General features: G+C 48.8%; 12 protein-coding genes across 12 annotated transcripts; 7 read left to right on the forward strand and 5 right to left on the reverse strand.

Annotated features, from left to right (window-relative positions):
• Positions 1-370: 370 nt before the first annotated feature.
• Positions 371-1,208, forward strand: N7525_003724 (DUF202 domain-containing protein; the record flags this gene model as incomplete). The annotated part of the gene is made up of 3 exons (XM_002558816.2): positions 371-704; positions 763-1,052; positions 1,116-1,208. The coding sequence occupies 3 exons, from the start codon at positions 371-373 to the stop codon at positions 1,206-1,208; spliced, it is 717 nt and encodes a 238-aa protein (XP_002558862.2).
• A 2,383-nt stretch (positions 1,209-3,591) lies between these two features.
• On the reverse strand, positions 3,592-3,893 carry N7525_003725 (uncharacterized protein; the record flags this gene model as incomplete). Its single annotated transcript, XM_061212800.1, has 2 exons — positions 3,592-3,739; positions 3,775-3,893. 2 exons carry the CDS (start codon positions 3,891-3,893, stop codon positions 3,592-3,594), a joined length of 267 nt encoding a protein of 88 aa, XP_061069821.1.
• Positions 3,894-6,190: 2,297 nt separating this feature from the next.
• Positions 6,191-6,961, forward strand: N7525_003726 (uncharacterized protein; the record flags this gene model as incomplete). Its single annotated transcript, XM_002558815.1, has 4 exons — positions 6,191-6,214; positions 6,440-6,547; positions 6,611-6,671; positions 6,777-6,961. The coding sequence occupies 4 exons, from the start codon at positions 6,191-6,193 to the stop codon at positions 6,959-6,961; spliced, it is 378 nt and encodes a 125-aa protein (XP_002558861.1).
• Positions 6,962-7,817: 856 nt separating this feature from the next.
• On the reverse strand, positions 7,818-8,039 carry N7525_003727 (uncharacterized protein; the record flags this gene model as incomplete). The annotated part of the gene is made up of 1 exon (XM_061212801.1): positions 7,818-8,039. The coding sequence occupies one exon, from the start codon at positions 8,037-8,039 to the stop codon at positions 7,818-7,820; it is 222 nt and encodes a 73-aa protein (XP_061069822.1).
• A 133-nt stretch (positions 8,040-8,172) lies between these two features.
• On the forward strand, positions 8,173-8,388 carry N7525_003728 (uncharacterized protein; the record flags this gene model as incomplete). The annotated part of the gene is made up of 1 exon (XM_061212802.1): positions 8,173-8,388. The coding sequence occupies one exon, from the start codon at positions 8,173-8,175 to the stop codon at positions 8,386-8,388; it is 216 nt and encodes a 71-aa protein (XP_061069823.1).
• A 1,585-nt stretch (positions 8,389-9,973) lies between these two features.
• N7525_003729 (acyltransferase family protein) lies at positions 9,974-11,524 on the reverse strand (the record flags this gene model as incomplete). Its single annotated transcript, XM_002558813.1, has 3 exons — positions 9,974-10,677; positions 10,732-11,359; positions 11,411-11,524. 3 exons carry the CDS (start codon positions 11,522-11,524, stop codon positions 9,974-9,976), a joined length of 1,446 nt encoding a protein of 481 aa, XP_002558859.1.
• A 2,415-nt stretch (positions 11,525-13,939) lies between these two features.
• Positions 13,940-15,733, forward strand: N7525_003730 (SGNH/GDSL hydrolase family protein; the record flags this gene model as incomplete). The annotated part of the gene is made up of 10 exons (XM_061212803.1): positions 13,940-14,141; positions 14,217-14,223; positions 14,274-14,310; positions 14,368-14,420; positions 14,471-14,595; positions 14,717-14,804; positions 14,856-14,949; positions 15,005-15,064; positions 15,128-15,364; positions 15,434-15,733. 10 exons carry the CDS (start codon positions 13,940-13,942, stop codon positions 15,731-15,733), a joined length of 1,203 nt encoding a protein of 400 aa, XP_061069824.1.
• A 1,258-nt stretch (positions 15,734-16,991) lies between these two features.
• On the reverse strand, positions 16,992-19,590 carry N7525_003731 (fungal specific transcription factor domain-containing protein; the record flags this gene model as incomplete). Its single annotated transcript, XM_061212804.1, has 4 exons — positions 16,992-18,381; positions 18,430-19,142; positions 19,193-19,304; positions 19,523-19,590. 4 exons carry the CDS (start codon positions 19,588-19,590, stop codon positions 16,992-16,994), a joined length of 2,283 nt encoding a protein of 760 aa, XP_061069825.1.
• A 444-nt stretch (positions 19,591-20,034) lies between these two features.
• On the forward strand, positions 20,035-20,525 carry N7525_003732 (Major facilitator superfamily domain general substrate transporter; the record flags this gene model as incomplete). The annotated part of the gene is given in 3 exon segments (XM_061212805.1): positions 20,035-20,255; positions 20,307-20,400; positions 20,415-20,525. Coding segments are annotated over 3 exon segments (426 nt in total), but the record flags the coding sequence as incomplete, so codon positions are not given.
• Positions 20,526-21,157: 632 nt separating this feature from the next.
• N7525_003733 (TMEM53 family protein) lies at positions 21,158-22,033 on the forward strand (the record flags this gene model as incomplete). Its single annotated transcript, XM_002558809.2, has 1 exon — positions 21,158-22,033. One exon carries the CDS (start codon positions 21,158-21,160, stop codon positions 22,031-22,033), a length of 876 nt encoding a protein of 291 aa, XP_002558855.2.
• Positions 22,034-22,407: 374 nt separating this feature from the next.
• On the reverse strand, positions 22,408-23,352 carry N7525_003734 (uncharacterized protein; the record flags this gene model as incomplete). Its single annotated transcript, XM_002558808.1, has 1 exon — positions 22,408-23,352. The coding sequence occupies one exon, from the start codon at positions 23,350-23,352 to the stop codon at positions 22,408-22,410; it is 945 nt and encodes a 314-aa protein (XP_002558854.1).
• A 1,038-nt stretch (positions 23,353-24,390) lies between these two features.
• On the forward strand, positions 24,391-25,485 carry N7525_003735 (Kelch repeat protein; the record flags this gene model as incomplete). The annotated part of the gene is made up of 2 exons (XM_002558807.1): positions 24,391-24,556; positions 24,656-25,485. 2 exons carry the CDS (start codon positions 24,391-24,393, stop codon positions 25,483-25,485), a joined length of 996 nt encoding a protein of 331 aa, XP_002558853.1.
• Positions 25,486-25,575: the final 90 nt, after the last annotated feature.

Raw genomic sequence — 25,575 nt, forward strand, 5'->3', positions numbered from 1 at the left:
CATGGATAAAAATGATGCAATCGCCATTATATGGCCTCTGATTGGCCAATGTCACGATGGATGCAGGGGCATTTTCGAAGGAGGCGTGGAGTATAGAACTCGGTTGTATAAAGTTCCAGATGAGATATATTGTCAACTTCTTTCTCTATGTTCTGTAGATTTTTTGACGATACCAAATGGCATCCCCAATGCACAAGTCAACCCCGGACTCTGCGGGGCCAATGTTTGATGTTCGGCTGCGGCCGATCCGTGGGGATCCTAACAAGAAAGGATCCCTGTCTTCGGGACTTTCACTCCTTCCCCAGAGAAACTCCTCAGGCTGAGAACACCCAGCAATGCTATCGTCTGCATCTTTCGACCATCTCTCATCATGACTGAGCCCAGTCAACCCCCTGTTCCCGAGGAACCGCCCAACGCAGTCCTGAATGACTCCCGCCCGACTTCCGCTCGCGACTCCCGTGATGACGACCGGGAAGCATTAGAGCTCCATACAATCCAGACCCGCGAAGACGACGAGCTAGATTACTCTACTGCGTCGGCTTCGTCTGGCGAGGAGCACCGTGTGCCCACAAATCGGATTACGTCCCGGCCCGATTCCCAGCGCAGACTTGAAGCCCGCAAGGGCCTTTGGGGCAAGATCTGTCGGTTATGGACCCGGAATGTCGTCATAACGGTACCGCAGAAGAGCAATCGAGATCACTTTGGTACGTCGTGCTATTCCAAGGTTGACACGCTGTTGAAACCTAATTGACATCGTCACAGCCCTGGAAAGAACGTTCCTTGCGTACATCCGCACATCAACGGTTATCGCTATGCAGGGGGTACTCGTTGCTCAACTCTTCCGTTTACAACGGCCGCCGGAGAAAGCTAATCGCCATCGTCTAACGTTCTATGAACTCGGTATCCCACTTTCGGTTGCCTGTCACATTGTGGCTGTTATCGTCGCCTTAATAGGTGCGGTGCGATTCTTCAGACAACAAAATGCTATTGTTCGTGGGAAAGTGCATGCTGGGGGATGGGAGTTATACTCAGTAGGATTCTTATTATTCCTTGTAAGTTCTTTCTCCCTAGGACGATGCTGGATCTCTGGATTCTGACCAACTCTCAACACCCAGGTTATTGTGGTGACATTGATTCTTACCGTCATCTCCTCGATCCAAACAAATTTGAACCCCGTTCCGCTTTCGACTCGAATATTAGGGTCATGAAACATCGCCTACGATTTTGTCACGGCCAGATATGCATTTACATAGCGAAGGAAAAGTTCACCCTAGATGGGCATTTTATTGAGCATACATAATTGTGATGCCATTATATGGTCGCCAAATTTAACGTCCATTGCCGACCAAAGCTGTCTATTCTCAGTTGTAGATCACACTCTCCTTTCTATACGGGGCATTCAATTCAGAGGACTCTGACGGAACTTCTGTTCTTGTTTCGCGCCCGCAGCTTTGGACCAAGTCGCGGTCGTGACCGGTTAAGTGCCCTCACGCACGAATAATTGCTGGGAGTCACGAAAAAGGAAGGGATTCGAATGTCCGTCTCTGCGATTCCACTCGGAGTCATTTTAACAACCAACTTGCAAATGGAACTGACTTATTCCGGATTGAGGGTAGATGTTGAGAATTTCCAAGGTTGCGGCGCCACAATGATGATTTTTTCAACCGAAATTTTATATAAAATAGGAAGTCCCAGGTTTGCAGCCGTACCAGCAGGACATCCTATCAGAGAAAGGCTTGCTTGCACGATCGATGGGTCATCACTCTCGAATCATAGAAGCGTTCGCTCACATGCTTGTAGGGAAGAGACTGATTTTTATAACCCTGGATTTTGGCCCGGGCGTCGTTCTCTAAGCTAGGCAGTGAGTCCGCAGTTTCTGTGGAGAGTGTTGACAGTCCGCGGGGTACTGTGGGTGGGGGGGGGGTCTCTTGCTGCGGCTCGACGTATAGCTCGTTCGGCACGCGCCACATTGGAAGGAGAAGCTGATCGATTCCGCTTTGCCATTTCCGAAAGGGGCGTATTGACCTCCGGCTGCTTCATTAGGCTTCCCATATCAGGATGCTTGAAGGCTCATTGGATCGAGGCTTCCTCTTAGCCTCATCGATACCAGGGATCTTCCTTTGTGGCCTTGATCGTAACATACTGTCTGTATATGCGTAGGCCCCGACGGGGAGTTCAGCAAAAGTACATCAAGACAAAGGTATTTGATAAGAAAAGTGAGGATCTTGGGCTTCCCTACCTAGGCGAGCAAACCGGACAGCGCAAATCAGGTTTTGTTTCCGGCAGGCCTCCTCATTAGCCTTCGAGCTCTTAGAGTAGCTGTTCATGCAGTTAGCTCCCGCACGGTAAACCCAATACCATCATGGTCACACCTTAGAGATCAAACAATTTATTGAAAGTGACGGAAGAGTCGGTTTGAAGTGAGAGCAGGGTAATTGGAATCTGAGAACGCATACCTCCGACAGCAGATTCAGGCGATCCCGACATCCCCCACGAGCTAGCCAGCAGCAAGTGAGGGATGCCGTGAGAAGTATGATAGAGCTTGCTGACCAGCAGCGTGAGGAGCCTGTCAGATTGGACTCAGCGCCCTAGAATTGGATCCCTCTGGTTGTTGATGGCTGCCTATGTCCCCTCGTTCTAAATTACTTTGTTTGCGCGGCGCTGATGATCTGATCCTGCCATGTCGTTTATAACCATTCCTGCTCCACACCCCCTCCTGCCTCCTGCCTCGCGAGAACCCATTGGCGAGGACAATATTTCTTTTTAAACAGACATCGCTTCATGTGTTAGGATGCAACGCTCCATTTCATCGCCATCTGCCCAAATACTACATTGAGAATACATGAACATGAACTCTTTCATCACTCTATCATCTTCGGATACTTCCTAGTCACTGTATTTCTGGCACCACACTGAAATAGATCATTTCGGCCTCCTATGAAATCCCACGAAGGAAGAAGACGCTAAACCTTTCTGTGTCTAGGCCAACCCATGATAATCCAGGATCGCGCGATCCAACGCTTATGTCGAGCACAATTCAACACGAAAGATGCTGGCCCGACTCGCCGGTGGCTACCGCTAGTTCACCGAGCAGGCGCCGTGCGGTCCTCTTCGGGGCCCAGCGCAGATATCACAGTCGAGGATGCCACATACGTCTTCCTTTTGACATACCAGAGGAAATACGAAATGTGAGATTCTTTCTAGTCTTGGGCAAGCAATCCGAACAATTACCCCAGTCTAAGCACTTTGCCATATCTACTCAATTGCTTTCATCTTTGTATGCAGGCTTTTGAGGCTTGTTCGGAACTGAGGTAGGCTGACGGAATTGATAGGCCAACGGAACGCGGTCCTTTCCCCGATCCCGAAATAGTTCTTTGATTCGCGGCCCGATCCGTTCCCCACAGAATGTGACGTGGCCGCTGAGGCCAAATTTCGGACCACGGTGCAACTTCTGGGCCAACAGGCTGGAGAATCGGTGTTGATCTCGACGAACTCAGTAGTGATTCCCCCTGGTCCGATTAGAAGTGGGTATGAGGGGCGAAGAGCTTGAGAACATCGCCTGGCATCTGGTTCGTGGATTCGTGAAAGCCCCTATCGTTCTTTGCGTAAGACGATGTCTTCAAGAGCAGGTCCAGTATTCCAGCCCGGAGCCTGGAAGCCCTGTGCCTCTCGGCGCACAGCCTGGATGGCGGAGATGGATGTGGTGGAGATCGAGACAGAGGTGACAGTGGAGGAATTTCTGCAAGTCGGTCATAGCATGGGCATATGGCATACCTCGCTCTCGGCAACAACAGGATCCCACGCGTGAAGGCGCTGGGTCTATGGTTCGCTGACATCAAGGCCCTGGAGGTCCTTGTAGGCCACAAGCGGAACCCACACATGCTTCGATACATCCTGGTTGATTTCTGCCAATACAATCTTCCGAGAATTTGTGCGTATGCACGAGGTCTGTCCCGCCCTTGTATCATTGAACTAATGTCTTTTATTCAATCAGGGGCCAGTGATGGACAAGCACCGGCAACCCTTCTGAGCAAGGTGGTGGCTAGAAATGTTCTGCAAAGCGAACTCCAACTCCCCTAAAGAAGGGGTATAAAAAGCAAATTGTCCTATGAGGAAACCGACACAAAGCACTTTCAATCAATGTCACTGTTACCTGGATCTGAAAAGAAAGAAATTCCCCAGAAGGAGAAACTGGATGCTGCACTCGAGGCGGAAGAAAAGGTACTGACGATCCCCATGGCCAATTCGTTCGCAAAATTCGAGAAACTGAGGCCGGGATAGAGAAACAGTTCGAAACGAAGGATAACCTTCTCCTCGTTACCCGTGAACGTGCCGAATTGATGCTGCGACTGTTTTTCAAAGAAGCACTGAATCGGGATTGGGAGGAAACTAAGAGCCCGCAAATGCCCGCACCGAGCGCAATTCATCCAGGCCTTGTATATAATTGTCAGCAGTGGACTTGAAGCCAACCAAGTTCTTTATCACGCCCGCATGGGAGAATAATCGGCCCTACAGTCAAGGACGTGGCACTTGTCCATCAAAATACAGGTTGCTGATGTTGCTGAGATTTATCGCGTTCTAGAGATTTGTATGGTTCTGATTCTCATGTAGAGTATGCAGTGAATTTTCATCATCGCATGGATGGTAAGGAGCTATCGAATGGCCCAGTGCAAGCCCATAGCCTAGCCCTCTCCTTTTCATCATAATGATTAGCAGTATCCATCAGTATAACAATCACATGGTGACTCGGAAGAGCTACTGCCTTCTCTGATATCTTGTTTTTGGCTGCCGTTCTCGAGTCTTCACAATAGTGGTTATAATAGTCGTCAATGGTCAATTTCGAATTGACTGCCGCAGTCAAGGACAACCCGAAGACCTCGGAAATAGTTCGTAGAGTCCATCAGTTGGCAAGGTGTTAACGACCAACAGTACAGTCTCTGGTAGCCACTCGCGGCTCTTCAAGTCAGAATCAGCTACAACAGAGCCTAAGGCCTCGTGGAGCTATATGTAAGTGATGGACTCCCCCGTTTGACGTTATGTCATCTTATCTTATCCATGGATGACTCGACAAACGCTCTTTCCATGTGACGCTGTTCGTGGGTTCCTTCCCTGTTTGTCAAAACGCGTCCCCCAGTTCCTTCCTGTCCTTCAGCCACTGGAAAAAGTATAAATACCCCCTCCCCCCAGATTTTCTCTTCTTCTTTCTTTCTTTCTTTCTCCTCCACATCTCTTCTTTTTTTCCCCTTCCACCCCTACCACCTCCCTCCTCCCCCCGTCCCTCGGCAGGTGGCGGTTCACTTCAGCTCCAGAATCATATCTCCGACATATCGTTTCTGTTGTCCAGTGAAGGATACCCTGAGGGCACTGATGCATCTTTGCTAGGGTCTAGTTAAGGCTGTGTGACACGAAGTACGTGGAGCGTGTGTCTATATAACCTCTCAGGGAAACCTAAGATTCTCTAAGAACCTAACGGAGCTCTTGGGAAACCCTTAGGAATCTCTGAGTACCAATATCGGGCCCTGGGCTTCACCTCTGGCGGAAACACACCGTACTTTTCTAGGCTCTCCATTGACTAATATCAGGAGATCGATCTGAAGTGCCACTTAGGTACGTCTCTTCTCTCTTTATTGTCTATTTGTGTGTTTGCTACTTACCTAGGTACCTTCCCCTCCCCTCCCCTTTCCCTTCCCCCTCCCCTGATCCTACCCAGTTGCACGGGTCCTGTGTGCAACACCTGAACAAGACTTGCACCTTTACGTGGTGTTCAGGATGAGTAGCCTCATGGTGAAACCAAGCAAGTCCTCATGTCACAGAACTTCTACAATACAAATAGATTTCCATCTGTTCACATGATCTCATCTACCCTGTATATTCTGCCACCTCTAGTAAGAAAACATGTAGTACTCACACAAGTGAAGGGTAAGCGAATTTGAAGTGAGAGAGTAGCCCTGGAGGTGTCAAACTGATTAGAGATAAAGATTCTAAGGCCAGAGAGGTGACGAGACAGCCTTGGGGCTCACAAATCATCACCTCTCCTCACATCACGTCTCCAGATTCCCTTCTTCTCTTCTTCTTCTTCTTCTTCTTCCTCTCCCCATCCAGTCACACATTCATCCACAACCTCCACGAAGCCACGGTCTCATCCAGGCTTCATTCGACCCTCAACCTTTTCCTATCATCTCGTTGAGCAATGGCTGACGATAGCCAGCACCCTGTAAGTGAATCAATCTTTTTGTCTGTTCGTTGATGACTGTGTCTCCCATGAACCGGGTCATCTCAACATCCACAGATCTGAACCCCTCCATCGTCTACATCCCCCAGCCTTTCGAGAGCTTCTCGGCGACGATCCATATATTCAAATCACCTCTCAATATCATCACCATCTACACAAGCAACTAGAAGTGTCAAGGATACATGAATATTGACTAATGTCTCATAGTTGTGGTGCAAACACTGCGAAGTGGAGGGACACTTGGTCATCCACTGTCATGCTCTCTACGAAGAGCTGACCAATTTCGACGCGGCCTTCAAAATGGCCCAGGGCCAGGTGAGTACTCTACCATGAATATTCATAGAACGAATTATTGACATGAAGCGTTCGTCATTATAGGCTTCTGACCCGAAAAATGCCTATCCAGTTGCCCGTTGGGGCCAGGCAAAGAAGAAGAAGGGTAAGTTCTATGCAGATATTCAGATATCAGGTCCATCATTCCTCGCCCCTATCAACAAAGCTCGCCTATCCAGTGAAGCAATTTACTAATTTGTTGCTGCACCAGATGTGTCCGTTCCTGGCATCAACTGCCCGTCAAACCCTTTCGCTCATCTCAGCCCATGGGAGGCTGACACCCTGGCGAACTACCCCGAGCAACAATGGGCATATTGGATGCAGTGGGAGGCCGACGCCCTTGCCAGTTACCTTGATCAGAAATGGACCTATTTTCTGCAGTGGCATGCTGCGTAACCACACCGAATGAGCACCAGACTGTGAAAGGAAGCGCACAGGGAGGATGACAGTCTTTTTTCTTCAGTACATCTACAATCAAAAATGCCTTGGGTGAGTGAGGCATTCAGTCGCACTCTGTCGTGATGCGAGAATGAACACACAGATCTTTCTACACGTAGAAGTAGCTGCTAGTATCGAATCTCCTACAGGATGGGCCATCCCAACCAGATGAGATTTATTCATCACCCACCACCACGTACTAGACTGCGTTGCTGGTGCCTCTGGCGAGGTATTCTTCTACTTGCTATCAGAGACTTGTCACTTCCTCAACGGAGTGGAACTTCGAGATGACTCCAAAATACCATCGACTTCATTGCGAAGTCAACGGGAACTCAAACCAAAGCCAATTTGAAAACAATTCATAGCAACGTCACCATACCACCTGTCCCGACCACAGTCAATACCTGTTTCGAGTGGGTGTTCATCCATATTCGCCGCACACGCTGCCATGAAGGAGTTTCAATCAACTCTCAACTCCGATCAAGGGGGTTCCATCTCCCCTCTTCCCATACCACAAATCGACTGTTACGTTGAGCCTACTACTTACACTGTCTATCTATGCGTGTGGAGAAGCGCCCCCGTTCCTCTTCCTAGCTCTTATCGCTCTTAAGGACCTTTGTTTTCGAACTGATAGGCACATGGGTTATGCAGCCATTCATATTCCTTCGTTGCTCTAACCGGCCGGATCACGCTCAACGCCCTTTTACTATATCTGGCTGCTTAGCCTTCTGGCTGGGAATGGATAACCCGCACACACCCCTTCGATTTGCTGAAACAACGCCATATCGATGTTAGCATTGGTTCCACCGCCAAATCAATTACCTCGTTGAGCATCAATATTGCTACCTCTGGAGTCATCAACCCACGATGACGACTGGTACCAGTCGCCCATGGATAACCTCCATTCGGGAATGCAAAAGATGACAACGCCACTCTGAGACGTACACAGCGACGGAGAAGGTTCGCAAGCGCAGAGCGTCAATTTGCGCGTGTTCGAGCGGTTTTGCTCGGCGACGACCTGGCTATTGAGTCGCATGAGGGAACCGAGTCAATCGAGGTACTCCTACACAGGTAAGAAGTGCGAAGAAATGCAGCTGACGATGCAACAGGGAAATATAAACGCACCCAGCATATGGACAACCCTCAGCCATCATTGACAGGTCATGGAAATGGAGGGAACTGCGACACGCCTCGAGGACGATATTCGGGAACATCGCCAGGATAGCACAGCCGTCTTCCACGGATACAACGCAAAGCTTGGCGCTCCCATACCCTGGTCACACCCATCCTCAACCACGGACTACAGTCCAACGGAGCCCCTGCCTATGCTACGAGCGCCCAACCGAAAGCTGACCGTTGTTCTGGGTCCCACCATTGAGCTTTGAACGATTGGTTCAGGAAGGCAATTTGTCGCTCCGGAGAATGATCAAGTACAAATGCATACTCTGAATAGAGCTTTTGTACTCCGTATTGTGTATTATACTTCTAAATTCTATTCTACCACTACAAAGTACATACATGCACTCAGCGTTATTGTAGAGACGAACACCTCGAGACCATGGGAACAAAAACCCCTAAGCTGCACCAACCCGATGATCATCACCCAAACAGCCAAATAAAACTACCATCTACGTTCCGTTCCGGGTAAACCATACGAAACCCGTTTCAAATAGAACAGCCCACCGAAGTCCTGTAAGGCGAGATGATCATCCAGCCCCATTGAATCCCGACCTCTCCGCCAGGTGAACATGGACGGTTTTTCCCGAGACCGAATCTATAAACCGCAACAAACTTCCTTCTGAAGTAGACACGTTGGATCGGCGCTCATGTCTTAGAACTAAGCTCCGTACTCAGTATTCCGCTCGTATGTCGCACCTACAACACATATGAAGTCCAGCTGGCACCGGAAGTCCTCGGTCCGCTAGCGGAGCAGACTGGGGCAGTCGAAGCGGAGACCAAGAAGCTCAGCTCTCGCGCCCGAGAGTTAATTTTCGAACGAGCTGTGGAACAGAAACCGAACAGGAATAGGAACACGTTTCCGTCATAACGGGGTTTCCGTACCGCTATAACCCACATTGTACATTGTACATCGTGTACGGACAAGAAATCCACAATAGCTGTCACGGGGGTCAAGACGATTCTCGGATTGGCAGATATGACAGCAAAGGATGCAACACATCGTCCTTCGTTCATGTGCGTTGCAGGCTGAATCAGGTGGGGACTCTAGACACTTGGTATATATTGTACAGTCTCAGAGACGGAAATACCAGTGGAACGTGTCTCTGTGAGCACTCGCTTCTTTGGGGATCTTGGCGCGCGTTGGGGCGCTCGGAATGTCTCGAATTGTGTCGCTTCACGAGGGTGTGGGTCTCTTGGCGACTGTCGATCCACGAGGGTGTGGGTCTCTTGGCGACTGTCGATCCAGCCTTATTGAATCTAATAGTATCTTGGGCTTTCGGTCTTTCAGGGGAAAAGGTACGGGTCTTTTTCGGTTTGGGGGAGTAGACGTGGGGGGTTAAAGACTTGGTTACCCCCTTTTAATTTCATGGGGTTAATGGATATTTATGGATATTTAACACGAGTCATGAGTGAGACTAGACTATCTAGGCATCTGGACACGCTGTATCCATGTATTACGGCGTACTTCTCATTGTATACAATTCATTCGGGTATTGATTTTATGTATGTACATCCGAAAATATCCAGTCACCGATAGTCCTTGGCTTGTCTCAATTTCGAGAAAGGATAAAAGAGAAAGGGGGAAAAAGAAAAACACCACCCATGATCTGGACAAATATGATAAAAAGGCCAGAAATAAACCAAAATGTGAATCATAGAAAGGCAGAAAATGCAAGATATGAAAAATAATAACAGAGTGATATATCCACGGATACACACTTGACAGAAAGCAAAAGCCGCCAGGGCATTGCTTCATAAGAAATCATTCATCTTCACGAAAACGCTTCGAAATTAAGCTGTCTGCATAGGAATGCTAGTCATAGGCAGCGGGGGCGGAGCCTGCTCATCCTCCTCGAACATCCACTTCTCCAACTTTTGAGCCATGCGCGCGCAGAACGGATCAACATATCCAGTCCACAACGTAGCACAGAAGTAGACCAGCACAATCCAAGACGGGATACTGATAGCCACGACCCAAGGGGCACGGATGGGGATCCAGTGCGGGTGGAGGGGCTCGCCATCCTCGCCGTAGATCGGGTTACCCTTTTCGTCGACGATGTCACCTTCCCAGGGCTGGCCAGTAATTCCGTAAAGCATCCAGCACAGAACGGTGCGGAGAAGAGTGCCGTGCACGAGGTAGACGGCGAAACTCTGTTTGCCGAGCCAGAGGAGGAGACTACTAGAGAGGAACTCCTTCGTAGAAGGGGAGATGTAGATGGCGAAAATGATGAGGTCGACGCCCAGGGCGGAGTAGCGCTTGCCGACGTTGACTTTCGGAGGGAAGATATAGTGTGAGGCCTGTTCCATGTAGGAAGACCATGTGGCCCATTCGGGGTGTTCTCCGGGGTACGAGCAGATGAAGAGGCCGAGGCAGAGAAGGATGCCGGCTACGATCTTGCGGCCCCAGCTATGGCGTTCGACGAATTCTTTGAATCCTTTCTCGTAGGAGAGGTCGCTGAGGAACATGCCGTAAATTGCCTGCATTTGGAAGGTTTCTATTTCTTGATTAGTACCAGGGGTGCGAATTTTGGGGTTCGTATAGAACTTACCGGTGTTCTTTGCGGCGTTTTGGTGGAAATAGAGGTACATGCCGAGGTAGATGGCCACGCGGAATCGGAACTTGCAAAACATTGTTGCGCAGACAAGGATATAAATCAACATAGATGCCTGGAGCAGCGGAAGTAAAGCCCACTGGTGGTCATCATAGGCCATATATCCCGTAGTCCAGACTTCAAGGAAGGTCTTGAATAACCGGACAAACTCCTCCCAGAAAGTAGGCGCCAGATCGACGGCTGCGTACCGGCACCACCAACAGTCGGAGCGGTTAGCGGCAATGAAGGCGCCGCACTGCGCCATGACCCATGAGATGATCAAGGCGATAGTCGCGGGGAAGATGAGACGAGGTGGGCGGCGGAAGGCACTCTTGCCAACCGAAGTGAAAGATCCGAGGATATCGCCATTTCGAGACTGTTTGAGCGGCTTAAGGGCACATACGTAGCCAGTCAAGAAGGCGAATATAGTGACACCCAAACGGCCTTGCCAAGGAATACGGAAGACGGGCCACTGCAGAATTCGGGGAGGTTTGTCAACATCGTCGCGGGGAGCAAAGAGGTCATAATCCCATGCTCTGGCAAGGTGAGTGAGGATAACTAGGAATGAAGCGATTCCTCGTAGGCCCTATTCATATCGTTAGTAACCGGTCCTTATAAGGCTGAGGTGCGAACGCACGTCAATCCACTTGACACTTTTCCGCGGATCACCTTTCACCGATGGATCTGCCGACTTCCAGGGGATGTTGTCCAATATGCGGGAGTATAGATGGTTCGGCTGGATATACTCCATGACGAGTAGAAAGAGTGAATGAGAAACCAAACAAGTCCGACAGGAGACTCGGGGTGTCTAGTGGGTTCGAAATGGAAATCCGAGTGTCACCATAAAGATTGGATGTCGATAAAGCTCAAAAAAAAGAAAAGAAAATATGCCGAAACAAGAACAAGATGAAGCAAGAAAGAGGAAGGGACAGTGGTCTAAAAGATGCGAAACCTCCCCATAGATCAACGAGCGCAAGTGAAAGTTTCGAAAAGAGGCCAAGACAGCAGAACGGGGTATATGTAAGAGAAATCCGAATCAATGCATTTCCCATCTCAAGCGGAAAAGGGTTCGAGGCGAATGAGGACTGGGGATTTACTTGGAGGGTATCGGTATCGCGTGGGCCCTTGGTGGACCCTGGAAAAGTTGTAAGATTACAAGGGCAATACCTGTTGAAATATGGGAAATATGGCGAATATGACGAAAGTCGTGTAAATTATACCGATTTATGCACAAGGAATATCATCCGCTCGTTTACCGTATTCTGTTGCCTTCCAACTATTAAGATGTGGCTGAAAGAGGACGCGTATAAAGACGCCACATGTTATGTATGTGTGTATGTGAGTATTAATAGTTACTCTGTACACCGTCGGGGATAAGCATTGCCCTGCATACTCTACAACATACAAAACAAGTGAAGGGGTTTGTCCCTATCTCCCCTAGATTGAAGCTATCCCGAGGTCAGTATGTAGCTGACGACGCTCACATAGAAATGGTATCCTAACCAATTACATACCCTGTATTTTCCCCATATGAACCCATGGTCTAATGGCCGCCTCAAATTACGCCAGATCTTGGCATTGTTTGCACGAAGTCCCATACTGCACTGTGATTGGACAGATCCATCACGGCGGCAAATCGGGACCAGGGTTTTCTCAATTTTATTTTTTTCCTTAATTTTATACGTTGACGCTATGCCATTTCGAGGTTGCAAGGGGATGGAATTCAAGAGAAGTTAACAGTTAACCCCCTATTTCCGCCGCGTTATACGAAACCGACGCTGGGCATTTGAGTCTCTTTGTTGTCTCCGTACGTAGATGTTGGAATACTTCGAGGATGTTGTGGCCCGTCTGTTGTACGGAATATCTTGTACGATGTATATTACACACGTTATCTGACACTCGGACTCCGTGAAGATCGCCTCGGGTACTTCCCGAACCTCACTGTGAACACAGGAATGATCAACAATTGGATCAACAATTGAACCTCTACAAAGAGGCATTCCGTCCCCTTTCGGAATGTAACGGTACGGAGTCGACGGAGGAAGGACGGAGTCGACCTTGATATGAATCGACGAAATTTGAAACATCCATCACAGCTCAATAATATCCTGTCTAGCCAATAACGCGGAGCAAATTCTTGGCACCTCCTAATCGCGGGATTAATTATTCAGTGTGGCTCACTGGCTCACACTATTGGGAAAAATGGGTCCTTCTAGAATTTCAACGGCAAATTTGCCAACTTTAGGATTTGTCTATCTGCCCTATGCTGCATGACAGTTGATCGTCCAAAGGCTTTCCGATTAGCCTCGGTTCCCAATCACATGACATGCGACAAGGAACCGTAGGTTGAATATTCCATTTACTTTACACTTCGTAGGATTTTTAATTTCTATTTCAACTTTATTGGGGCCACAAATAGAACATATACTACGCTTAAGGGGGAGATAGCGAACGTGATGCACGGCAAAAGAAAAATCTAAGCCCTATAGGGATCACCTTCCCTGTCAGCGCGTATGCATGTACCACGGAGTACGGAGTAGGACGAAGTGCTTTGTCTGGCCGAATAGGAGTATCTCGGTCCTTGGCGACCCATTTATTTGGCGAAACCTGGAAGTCTGGGCGATTTTTAGCGCTGGAAGGTTCTTATACGAAAGATCGTTGCCTTGTGGTCACATGTCCAACCTTTGAGGTTCCCCTGGGGTATGACAATATTATCATTTGAGCCGGGGTGTACGTGGCGGCTATCTAAATATAATCCCAACTCGGAGATGGGGATTTCCGTTTCACATACGGAGTATCTACGTATTCGTTCGGGTTTGAGATGCTCTTTTAGCCACCACTACGTTCTGCAATCGGCATTTTCCGCCTGTGGACCAAATACCCACTTTATATCATATTAAAAAGATTTAAGGGTCTCGGGAAATTGATCAGATATAGTTCTCCAGGTAATGTAATTAAAATGACAATACATAAGATACTTGGCGAACCCGGATGGTGGCGGGCCAAGATCACGCAATTTGGTTTCAACCCGACACATCCATTTACCCAGGTACTGGATTTACTGGATTTACTGGATTTACCCCTTAGTCAGGAGAATCAGAACAACTGGATGGTTTAGGGGTGGTAACGGGAGAAAAAGAAAGAATACGACTCTATCACTCCCAATATGCGGCTTGGACGTACATTCACGACTTTTCTCTCATGGGCCTTGGTTGCTTCGGCCACCATTCTCGAGAACGGTCAAGTCAGAGAGAACTCATATCCTGGCCAGTTAGAACCGGTGACTCTGGACGATTCATGGAGAGACTACCCCGCGGATGCCCCGGAGATCTCATACAAAGGTCGATGGGATAGCCAGCACATTTCCTGTATGTTCCCCATCCGGTTCCTCTTCCCCAGACTCTTATTTTTAACCTTAACACTAACCTTGGAACGAACTTCAGGGTGGTCGTATGTATTACAACTCTCTCCTATTCTGTCCCGTTTACTAATAAATCCAGTGCACCGGGCATCAAAGTCGAGTTCTCTGGGGAAAAGGTACATGTCCATTCCGATCAACCTTAAAAATGGGTCCACATGTTAACATCATTCCAGCTTGCCGTCCACTTCGGTGAAAACACCAACACGGGTGTTCTAGTGGCTTACCGGTATGTGTGCATCTTCCTCTACATGTATTCAGTGTTCTAACCGTCGGCAGTATCGGGTCTCTTGACTGGCAATTCTCTAACATCACCGCCTCTTCAACATACCAGTTTGTCGGTCCATGGTCAGAGCTCAAAGATGGTGACGAACCCGTCGACAAGAATGTATTTGAGATGAGAGGTATGCATTTCATCAAACCTTGCTGGCAACCTGTATACTAACTGCATTGTAGTGACAAATTGGGGCATTGGATAAGTCTCCCCCTGTCGTTCAACCTGTTCGTCACTGACCATCCACACAGTCCAAATCGCAGGCGTAGCTGTCGCGAAAGACGCTGTCCTCACCAAGCCCCCAACCTTCGAAAAGAGAGTCGAGATCATCGGCGGCTCGTGAGTTTTCACATCTCCAGCTACTCTCCCACGCAACTGACTCTTCTCAAGGCTTGCATCCGGACAATTCGCCACCTACGAGACGATCTCCTCATGGTCCTTCCTCTTCGCCAACGGCTTGGGCAATGTCGAATATGGCATCACAGTCAGTCCGCTCCAGCTGATCCCTGAATTCCAGATATGCTAACACAGTCTCATAGGCCTATCCCGGCGTGTGTCTCGCCGATGAACAATGTTACGGCGGCAGCTCTCGCGGCGTGGTATGTCACCAATCCCCCCGCCTCCCCTCCCACCAGGAACCCCGCCATCTAACAAGCCACTAGGGATGGTACTGGCACCGCGCCTCCGACCCCGGCTCTCGCGCACGTGCAATGTACGACCACAGCCCGGAGAAGTGGGACGTGAAAGCAGAGCAACCGGCCGATCTGGTGATCATCCAGATGGGCGGTAACGATCACCGCCATCCCAACGAAATCCCCGGCCGGGATTACTATCATGCCTACGTCGAGTTGGTAGAGGATATCCACTCCAACTGGCCTAATGCGATCATCCTCCTCATGGTATGTCTTGATTCTCTACAACTTTGGCCGTGGATGGCCGTGAATGTACATGCAATCTAACTTGAACAGTCCCAATGGGGAACTTTCTCCAAAGAAGGCAAGAAGTACGTCGGTAGCACTTACTACCAGGAAGAGACTCGCCAAGTCAATGAGCACTTCAAGGACCGTGGTTTCGTCTACTATTTCCCCACCGAGGGTCTGCTGCAACATAACGATATCAACCCCAAGAACCATCTTACGGATGTGGGACATATCAAGGTTGCGAGCCACTTGTTGCAGTGGGTTAAGTTGGTTCTGAGGTGGAACCTTGAGCCCACGGGTGAAGTGCAGTCTGGAACTACGTACTGGAACGATCAGCAGGAATACTGATCCTTTCAAATCGGGGCTGGATACTGATTTAGCCTTTGTACATTTATTGGATACATACTTTGTACAGTGTGGATTAACTGAAGGAATACATGTAGAATATACATATGTGCATACCCTTTACGGCCTAGTACATTTTGCATCTTACCTCTGCTACTGGAAGTTGTTCATAGACGAAGCTAAAGTAGCCATAAGAACTGTCCGTGACCCCTTTGGGCGACGGCCTTACCATTATATATTTTTGCCCGCCTCACATTTCTTTTCTTTTGGCTGTCACACTCCAACCTGTCAGAAAAGCTTTCATTCCCTTAACACACGTATCAAAATTTCCTTTTTTTTTTTGGAAAGTACAGCCAAATCCAAAGCCATGAGTCCAACGTATAAAAAGATGTTTGAAGCTCGTCAGACATTCAAGCCAGTGAGACGATACGGGCAGCCGGACGGCAGTTCTGATATCTTCTGGGGTATTATATATAATAACAACTTCATATTCGAAAGGGACATATGCGCAGACCTTATAATCGCCGAATATAAATTCCGCCAAACACTCCAACAAAAGGAAACCCTCGAGAGAAAAATCCGAGTACTGGAAAAACTCCCAGAGAACGACAGAGAACGACGAGGACGAGGAACGCCTTCGACTTTGTTATGAAGAGCTAGAAACCGTCAAACGAAACCACAGCCAGAATGAGCAAAAGATGTTCGCCGATGAATCGATGATCCCGCCAGGGCCCTTGAAACGGGACTACGACGCCATGAGACAAGATCCAACCTGGTATCTTCGGAAAGAGTTAATCGAGGACTGCTTCGGCAGAGGCTGTTGCTGCGCGCGTGGTTGTGACTGCTGCAGGAATCGTGCATCCGCTTATTATAAAAGGGGGTGGGACATTGTACAACGGATTGTGGGTGCTGTGCAAGTGAGAGGGGGTTTGAATATACTGCTGGAGAGAAGCAGCAGATCGTAGAGCAGTTTGATAAGATGCTTCGATCGCGTAATCCGTCGTATATCGTTAAGATGGCGGAGGCTTATTTTGTTAAACCGCTGGAACAAAAGGTACTGGAACAAGTACAGAAGAAAAAGGTGCAGAAGAAAAGGGTATGGTGGAAGCAGCTGCTTTAAATCAGGATGGTAATGGGATGCTTGGATATCCTTTGCCTCCAATGTCTTTAGTTCTGAAATTATTGTTTTGCCGTCTAGCTGGAATACCAAAGACATGTCAAATGTTTGACACAAATTGGAATTGAATTACCCTATAACCCCTCAGAATGTATTCCTTTCGCCGCTCGGGTTTGCCTCTCCGTCCAGGGCAGGGAAGAAATAACGAAGGAACTCTTCGCTAATAGGGTCATAAGGGAAATATCCATCAGTGTGATCTTGGGAACTTGGCGTCGCTAAAAATCCAAACGCTAAAGAACCCGTGAGGTCCGGGTTGTTATTGGAATGGTCCATGGCATGACTTTCATGGGGAAGAACTGATGATTGGCCTTGGCCGTTGTAAGGTAAGACCTGCCCACCACCAGCTGTTCCATTGTGCTGCCCAGGCGGTACAGCGCCATTATCGCCAAACTGGTCGCCGCGCTGCCTCTTTGGAGGGGGTGGTATGTCACTATCGTCGTACCCCATGCTAGACACCAGTCGGCGAACTGCACTTTCACAAAGTTGCCATGCACGATGCGACGCGATGCAATTAATGGACATCATGTGAAGCCACCGGACAGATTTCTTCGCCGACTCAACCAAATCACTTTCTCGGTCTGGCGCATGCACACAGTGAAATGACAGCTCAAGTATGATAACTGTTGCTGTCTTCATGATATAGTGTAGGAAACACCACCATGGACAAAACCGATATATATGGCGCATGCTGGGCTTGTTGGGCAACAAATCGAGCATGTGCATGGCGGACTCCAGTGTCATCACAGCCATGTCGTGACTGAATCCCCGCTGCTCAACACTCTTCCGTCCTCTGTCGGCCCGACTGTGTCGGCAGAGAGACGGCCGACCAAGCATGATTCGGGTATTATAATAGTGGAATGCCAAGTTCGTCTTCGCCCAGTAGGATTGTTGATTTTCGTCTTTCACAGAAGCGAAATCCAGCCCGGGAGGAAGAGACGATACCCATGCGTCGACGGTTGTCCTCAGTCGGCTGGTCCTGCTCTTGATATCTTCCCATGATATCGTCGCACTCTCTGGTGAGTAGACGTGGTCTAGAATTTCTTGGTTCACAACTGCGAGATCACAGTAGTATAGGAAGTAAAGACTGGGATTGACTGGCAGACTTTGAAGCCACGAGCGCGCAGCCGGTGTATCTTCACTCGGCTGCAGGTCGGGATGGCGAATGTACGGGCTAGTCATGGCCATGTCCACGCGTTTGGCTCTTTCATCCAGGTCCCCGAGAAGCATTGTAGCTGTTGGCTCTGGCAAATGATCCTCGTCGAAAGGAAGGGGTAGTTGGGTGGTATACATATTGGTCGAAATGGAGGTTGCACGACCAGTCATCGAGCCTAGCGTGTGTTCGACGGTGTAGAGACACCACCAGATTCGGCAGCCTATCTCCTTCGACACGCCTAGCATTTTGTGGCAACTGCTCTTCAGATTAATGCCAAGGGAGGTGGCGGATCGAATTGCTAAAGCTGAGATTTTCCACGCCCTACATTTGTCAGATTCATTCCGTAAGGGAAAGGGTCAATGGACTCACCTATTAACCTGGTTTGTAGATAGCATGTGAAATGCAATCAATCCCTCTATTTGTACTTGTTGAAGATCAGGATGTTCAAACAAACTGTCGCCGCCCATACTTAGCATTCTGGCTCGTGTTAAGTAGAAGAGATGGTCTTTGATATCCCCCCGCTGTGTCCCATCACTGTTATACAAATATTCTGCCGCAATGGCGAATATCATGTTCAATATCGCCAGCCATTTATCACCCGGATAAGATCTATCGTCGAAGAAGTCCCTATATTGGGTGGAAAACAGAGTGCTGTTGATGATAGGGAAATGCGGGTGAACAGCGCGCAGGTAAGTCTCAAACAGATGATCTGCCACCTGTCGAGGAGGAACCCAGTACATTTGCACCGGTCCTGGTGCATCAACGCCAATATCATCAATATGATAGTTGACCGCGGATGGAGCAACCTTGTCATTGGTATGATCTTCCGACGCAGCCTTTGGTGATTGACCGCGACTGCGCTGCTCTGTCCCTTCCTGCACACGGCCCATCCACGTTATTTCTGAACTCTTGCCCATATACCCAGTCGCCCGGGAGCTTTCTGTTAAATTGAGGTCTTCCTCGACTCGGTCCACCGCTTCTAGGGACCCAACGGAAGAAGGTGAAGGGGATCGCTTGGACCCATTCCGATCGTGAGACACATCGGGCGTTGAATTAGACCCATCGTCTGAATCGGCGTTATACTAGTAATGAAATTAGTCAGGGGCAAGTTTCGATATGATGGACTCCTCACCTTCTGGAGTAAGTCTTTAATACGCTTCGCAGATTGCCCGTCGACTAGATTCCCTATGTCTTTCAACATAGACTCGTAGTCCTGCACCTGTTGGTGAAAGCTTTCGATCTGCCTGGTAGTGGGTTTAGCGCATGCCCCAATTTCTTTCGTGTAGAAGCGGTATGGGTATATTGGTGATTGAGATAGATGAGCTGTTCCGGTTGTTCTTACCTCGTCGTTCTCTCACGCGACTTTAGCGGATAGACGCATGAACTATTCGTTTCTTCACATTGTCTGCAAGTTGGGGTCTTGCCGTTGCATTTAATTTTTCGTTGACGACATGTTTCGCACGCTCGTGAGACTCGTTTGTTGGACGGCGGCGCGACGATGAAACGTTGCCGGGGGATTGCGACTTTCATGGCCAAAGCTTTCCCCCTATATTAATAGGTAGACAAAAACCTGAGGGTATCTATTACTTTCATCAAGGTCTCCCGAGGTCTGTTGATCTGTTGAGTTGGCAAATCAAAAAATGATGTCATGTCGCCTGGATCGACACAGCTTTCTATGACATCACGAGTTGATCTATCACCTTATCACCTTATTTACTAACAAACAATATTTTAACCTCAAATAACATGGAGGATAACTGAGACGAAAATAGAGATTCAGTCCTGTAAATTTTGGACACCCACGAGCCTACACAGCATTGTCCAGGTTCGGAAATCGTAAGCCCCAGGCATTTCAAACTCAGCAAAGCACTTTAGACAATAGTTCTAGTTCGTCTGAACTCTCAATACCTACTGAAATAATTAACTCAATACTGTCACGCAACTTTCTTATCATCTGCCATTGTCACCGAAGTCGGATACTGCCCGCCCTTCTTGCTAGCCGGCAGCATATTAGCCACTATCGGCGCGGGCTTCGTCTACACCTTCGATCTGGCGTCCGGTCTGGGCCCTATCATCGGATACCAAATTCTCTACGGCACAGGCACCGGACTCTCAGTTCAGATCCCTATTGTTGTAGTAGGAGCATTGAGCTCAACAGATGACCAGGCCATTACCATGGCGACTGTTCTATGGATGTCTAAATGTATTCCAGATACCCAACAATCAATTTACTAACTCATTTCTAGTCTTCCAATTCATATCGGCCGCTTACGGTGTCGGTTCCACAGATTCGATCTTGAACAACCTACTTCTGAAAAAATATCCCCAAATATACGAAGGGTATCCATCCCGAGATAATCTCTGCCGGTTCAAGTGGGCTTGAAGAAGTCTTCTCAGGCTCGGGGCTTCTTGGTGCGCGACGCTCCTACCGACAACTGTGTCCCAATGGCTTAGTCGGTTTATAGGGGCTTGCTGTTCTAGAATTCCATGCAGTGGAGTCTCTAAGCTTTTGAGTTTCGGGAGATTTATGCACTTCGGCTTTGGTGGAGACAAGAGTTATGCATAGATCTGGCATGTAAGTAGTTTGTAAAAGAGATTAGGTAGGATTGACTGCTCTTATATTTTTGATAATTTTCAATTCGATTCTAATAAGGTGTCTCTACAACCATCTAAATAATTCAAGACCGAATTAGATCTTTCCTATTATATTCCATTATTTTATCCATCTGATGCCTCAGGCGTAAATCATATGAATTCGCCCAATTAGGCAATTGCCGAGGTATCCAAGTATTTCATCGCCAAGTCCTTTATCTTCTTCCCAACGACTCCACATGCCATGAAAAGATTGGTGCTGGAGATCAAAGAATCCCAACCGTTGTTGTTCGACCAATGCTATATCTCCTGTAGCGGGATAATTTCCACATCGGGTGGCCACTGAAGGAGATTTTCTTTTCTCAATTTTTTTAAGAAGGCCAGCATATAACAAGACAGAGCCAGCAAAAAGACTTCAACCGGCCGCACCTTTAAAATAAGGCTAAATCAAGGCTATCCAGACCCTTGCACAAAGGCCAATTATTCCCCAGCCCACACTCCCACAATGGCTCCACAACCCATTCCATTCCCGGGCTTCACCCCGATATCAGATCGTGTATACCTTCGCAACGGCCACGAGAAGAGCAAGCCCGCCCCAGCCGACGAACCAACAACAATCATCATCTCCGGCTGGGGCGACGGCATGCCGAAACACGTCACCAAGTACTCCGACGGCTACCATGAACTGTACCCATCCGCGCGGATCATCGTCATCCTATCGCGTACCTTCCAAGCCACGAACCAACCCGAGGAAGTCCGAATCCAAGCCATGATGCCAGTCGTCGACACCGTCTTCCCAACGCCAACCGGCAGCGGAAACGAAAAGGAGCGCGTCCTTGTACATGCCATGTCGAATACAGGCGCCATTTTCACCGCATCAACCGTTATCGCATACCAGCGTCGCCACGGCGCAGACAAGCCGTTCCCGCACCAGCTCCTGGTGCTGGATTCCACGCCGGGAAGTCTGGACTTCAGGTCTCAGGCTACGCGGTGGTCGCGGGCCATGGCAGTCGGCACAGCCAAGTTCTTCCCTTGGCCGTTTGTTATCACGCATGGTCTGTGGTATGCTTTCCTCTGGGCGAATTACCTGTGGCAGGTTCTGCGCGGGGCTGTTTCGTCAGGTGTGTGGGCGGACCGCATCATCAATGATAAGGCCTGTGTTGCGACGGATTCGAGTAGGGTTTACCTTTACTCTAAGGAAGATGAGATTATTGGGTATAAGGATTTGGAGGAGAATGTTGCCCATGCTAAGACTTTGGGCTACTCGGTTGATCTTGAGATGTTTGAGGGCTCGTCGCATGTGGGACATATGAGACTTCATCCGGAACAGTATTGGAATAAGATTTCCAGTTCTTGGAAGCAGGCCATCGCGGAGAAATAAGTGCTGTGGGGATTGGATATATTGTATTCTGTGTATTTGTATTTATAGATTAGACCACGTTTAATAATTATAGAGCCATTTCATTGATAATTGCATTTATATCACTCACCAGTTTCATGAACAAGGATAGTCTCCAAGTTAGCCAAGCCCCGAGTCCGGGGATCGTGACATGTCGATCGAACCCTGCGTGGGGGATGGACGTGCAATCCGCTTTATGGGTACGCAACTAAACTCCATTTACAATAGGAACTAGGAAAGTATTCATAAGTAGCGATTCATAAAATCCAAAAGTCAATCACTCAGCAATATCAATCTGGTCCAAAGCAATGCAAAACGAATATACAACAACCCGTCAGCTCCACTCTTGATGCAACCTAATCACGGTCATCAGGATGGAAGACCAACGCTCGCACTTCAATACTCTCTCTTCCGGCTTCATTCTCAGTTTCCGGGTTAACAAAAGCAGTATGCGGCACACGCCGAGCTCTCCCATCAACCTTCGAATCAAAACATTTGATAAGCGTCACCAGATCCGGAGTCTGTCCATAGCGGTAATACCACTTGATATTCGGATCGGGCTTAACACCGTATGTCTCGCCCTCCCGATCCGGGTATATAAGACCGATGGGCACAAGGTCGCTATCCGGAACCGAGTGCGCATCCGCCACGGCCAATGGATCTTTCAGAATCGTCTTGATCGGACGCCAGACGTTGATGATCTGGTATCGGCCCTTGAGAAGCTCGGCTGCTTCGTCTGGCAGATGGTGGGAGACTCTGTTCTTGGAGGCAGTGTAGGATTGATCGATGTGCACGCGCTGTACGGGTCCGCGCAGGCGGACACCGACGGATCCGTCGGTTGGGGCTCGGCGGATTGTGTGGTCGAAGATGAAGATGCGGGAGGCACCGGTGCTGCGCAGGTCAATGTTAGTTTTATGCGAAGATATGGGTTTTGGGGTTGCGTACGCGTCTTTGAGTAGCTGTTCTGTTTCTGCGTAGTATTCCCTCTTGATCTTCTCGTCGTCTAGGAAGTCTTTCTCTTGGCTTTCGTGGTAGTACAGCTGGAATCCATGGGTGTCGAGCTTGTAGTCCAGCTCGTGGCCGCTGATATCGTGGATGGTGGCTGCGAGAGAGACCGCAGGTCGATCGTATGTTTCTGGTCTGCTGGTATATGTTGGTGCTGGGGGGGAACCATCTTCGTTCTCTTTGAAGAAGTTGAGTGTGGTCTGGACATGGTGAGGTTTTTCGGAAACTGGGACTCCGGGCTTTTCTGAGAGCAGATAGCCATGAGAAGCGGGAAGTTGAACAGCTGCGGAAGCCATAGTGAGATATCTGTGTTCTTAGGGTGATTCCCAGATGATGACTAGAATTAGCGAACATCAACGGTTCTTTATATAGCAGAGCTGGTGTTGCGGGGTGAGTTCCATTTGTCAGAATACAGCACGCAATATTTGTATGACATGGAGAAATGCTGATAAATGCATGGTTTCATCCAGCGTTGGAATACAAGAGTCAAGCCTACTGTTTAAGTACATGTGATGGCAGCGCATTATTAATGGACGATGTCGTGCATATGCCATTTATAATCTTTCCCCGGAAAATCATTCGATCCAGATGACGCAACATCATATCGAATATACGAAAAAGCAGATGTCTCTCCTATATTGAAATTGGTGCTTTTCTTTGTACCATTGTGTTTCTCTATAGGTAGCCATATACAACTATGTAGGATGTGGATGTGATATGAAACCCATCTAGTCCAAATTGGTTCTTCACACTCATTGGAATTTCCATATTGACTTCAATGCTTTAAGATATAGATGACTCCAAAGAAAACCCTGAGGTAGGACTTGTCATCATTCGCCAAAAGAAAAGTACTAACGTCTGATTGTGTATATGTGTAGACGGCAGTTGGTTATTCCCCGAATCATGTCAACCTAGATAGGAACAGCAGCTTAGACGAGACTATATATAACCTTAATATCAATTAGTATATTCAAAAGAAAGTAAAGAAAAGAAAAAGGAGGGGAAGATGGGTCCGACCGGGACGGGGACCTCGCGCAGTATTGCTTTGGGTGAACCCTAAGGGCGAGTCATACTGAAGAATATTGTTATCATATGTTAGTGAATGCACTTATTGTGTGTGCACCCGGACACAATATATATGTTCTCTGTACTCCGAATGTCATCGAGATAAACTTCGCCCCCAAGGTCCCCCTCAACAAAGTCAAACGGCTGCCCCTCGGCAGTCGGCCATCCGCATGAGATCACATCAGAATTAAACCTATATAAGGGACCCTCGCCTAGGAAGAATTCTAAACCTGCGATTCAAACTATACAAAGAATCCCACTCCATCACCATGGCAGCCATTCAAGCAAAATGGACCAAAGTCGTCGAGGCCGAGATCCTACAGCGATCATCCCAGATCGTCTCCGCCATTGACAAACAGATCTACATTTTTGGCGGGGAGTTGCGGCCACGAGAACCCAGAGACAATGACGTCCACATTGTCTCACTTGGAACCCGTGAGTGTCCCATGTGCTTATAAACAATATCAACCCCATCGGAGAGGAACAAAGCCCCCAAAAAACCATCCCAGCGCATACGACTAACCAATCCCATAGCCGCAACCCTATCCGCCAAACCCTCAACCGACCAATCCCCCTCACCACGAGTAGGAACGGCATCAGCAACCCTGAATGGCAAAATCTACCTATTCTCCGGACGCGGCGGCACAGCCATGGCACCGATAGAAGAAAGCGGCGCGATGTGGGAATTCGACCCCAGCGCCGAGAAATGGTCCCTCCTAGCACCACAGACAAACCCGACGGTCCCCGCAGCGCGCAGCTACCACTGCACAGCCAGCGACGGCAAAGACACCGTGTTCATCCACGCAGGATGTCCAGAGAACGGCCGTCTATCGGATCTGTGGGGGTTCAGCGTATCGCAGAAGACATGGACGGAACTTGCGCCCGCGCCGGATCCACCGCGCGGTGGCACGTCTATTGCCTTTGCTGGGGACAGACTGTATCGGATGAATGGATTTGATGGGAAGCATGAGCAGGGTGGGAGAGTCGATGTCTATGAGCCTGGGGCTAATGTGTGGAGCTCGCACGAGTTTGTTGCGGATGGTGTCGCTGGGCCGTCGCCGCGGAGTGTGGCGGCTTTGCTTCCTGTCGTTGTTTCTGGTCGGGTTCATTTGGTTACCATGTTCGGTGAGCGGGATCCTAGTTCCCTGGGACATCAAGGCGCGGGTAAGATGCTGGGTGATGTGTGGGCGTTTGATGTTGAGACCAAGTTGTGGACCAAGGTTGAGGCTCAGGGGGATGAGAGTCCTGCTCCACGGGGTTGGTTTGATGCGGATGTGCTCGATGCTGGCAGTGTTGTGGTGCACGGTGGACTGGGAGAATCAAATGATCGGCTGGGTGACCTTTGGACTCTACAGTTTTTCTAGTCTTTTAGAGAAGTCCGACAGTCTTAAACGTCAACGAAATGAAATTTTTGGAAGATCCATAGACTGAAAGAAGAGAAAGCAAGGAGAAGT

The sequence above is a fragment of the Penicillium rubens genome, assembly GCF_028828025.1.
Source record: "Penicillium rubens strain IBT 27055 chromosome Unknown utg000002l_segment0_segment0, whole genome shotgun sequence".
Lineage (NCBI taxonomy): Eukaryota > Fungi > Ascomycota > Eurotiomycetes > Eurotiales > Aspergillaceae > Penicillium > Penicillium rubens.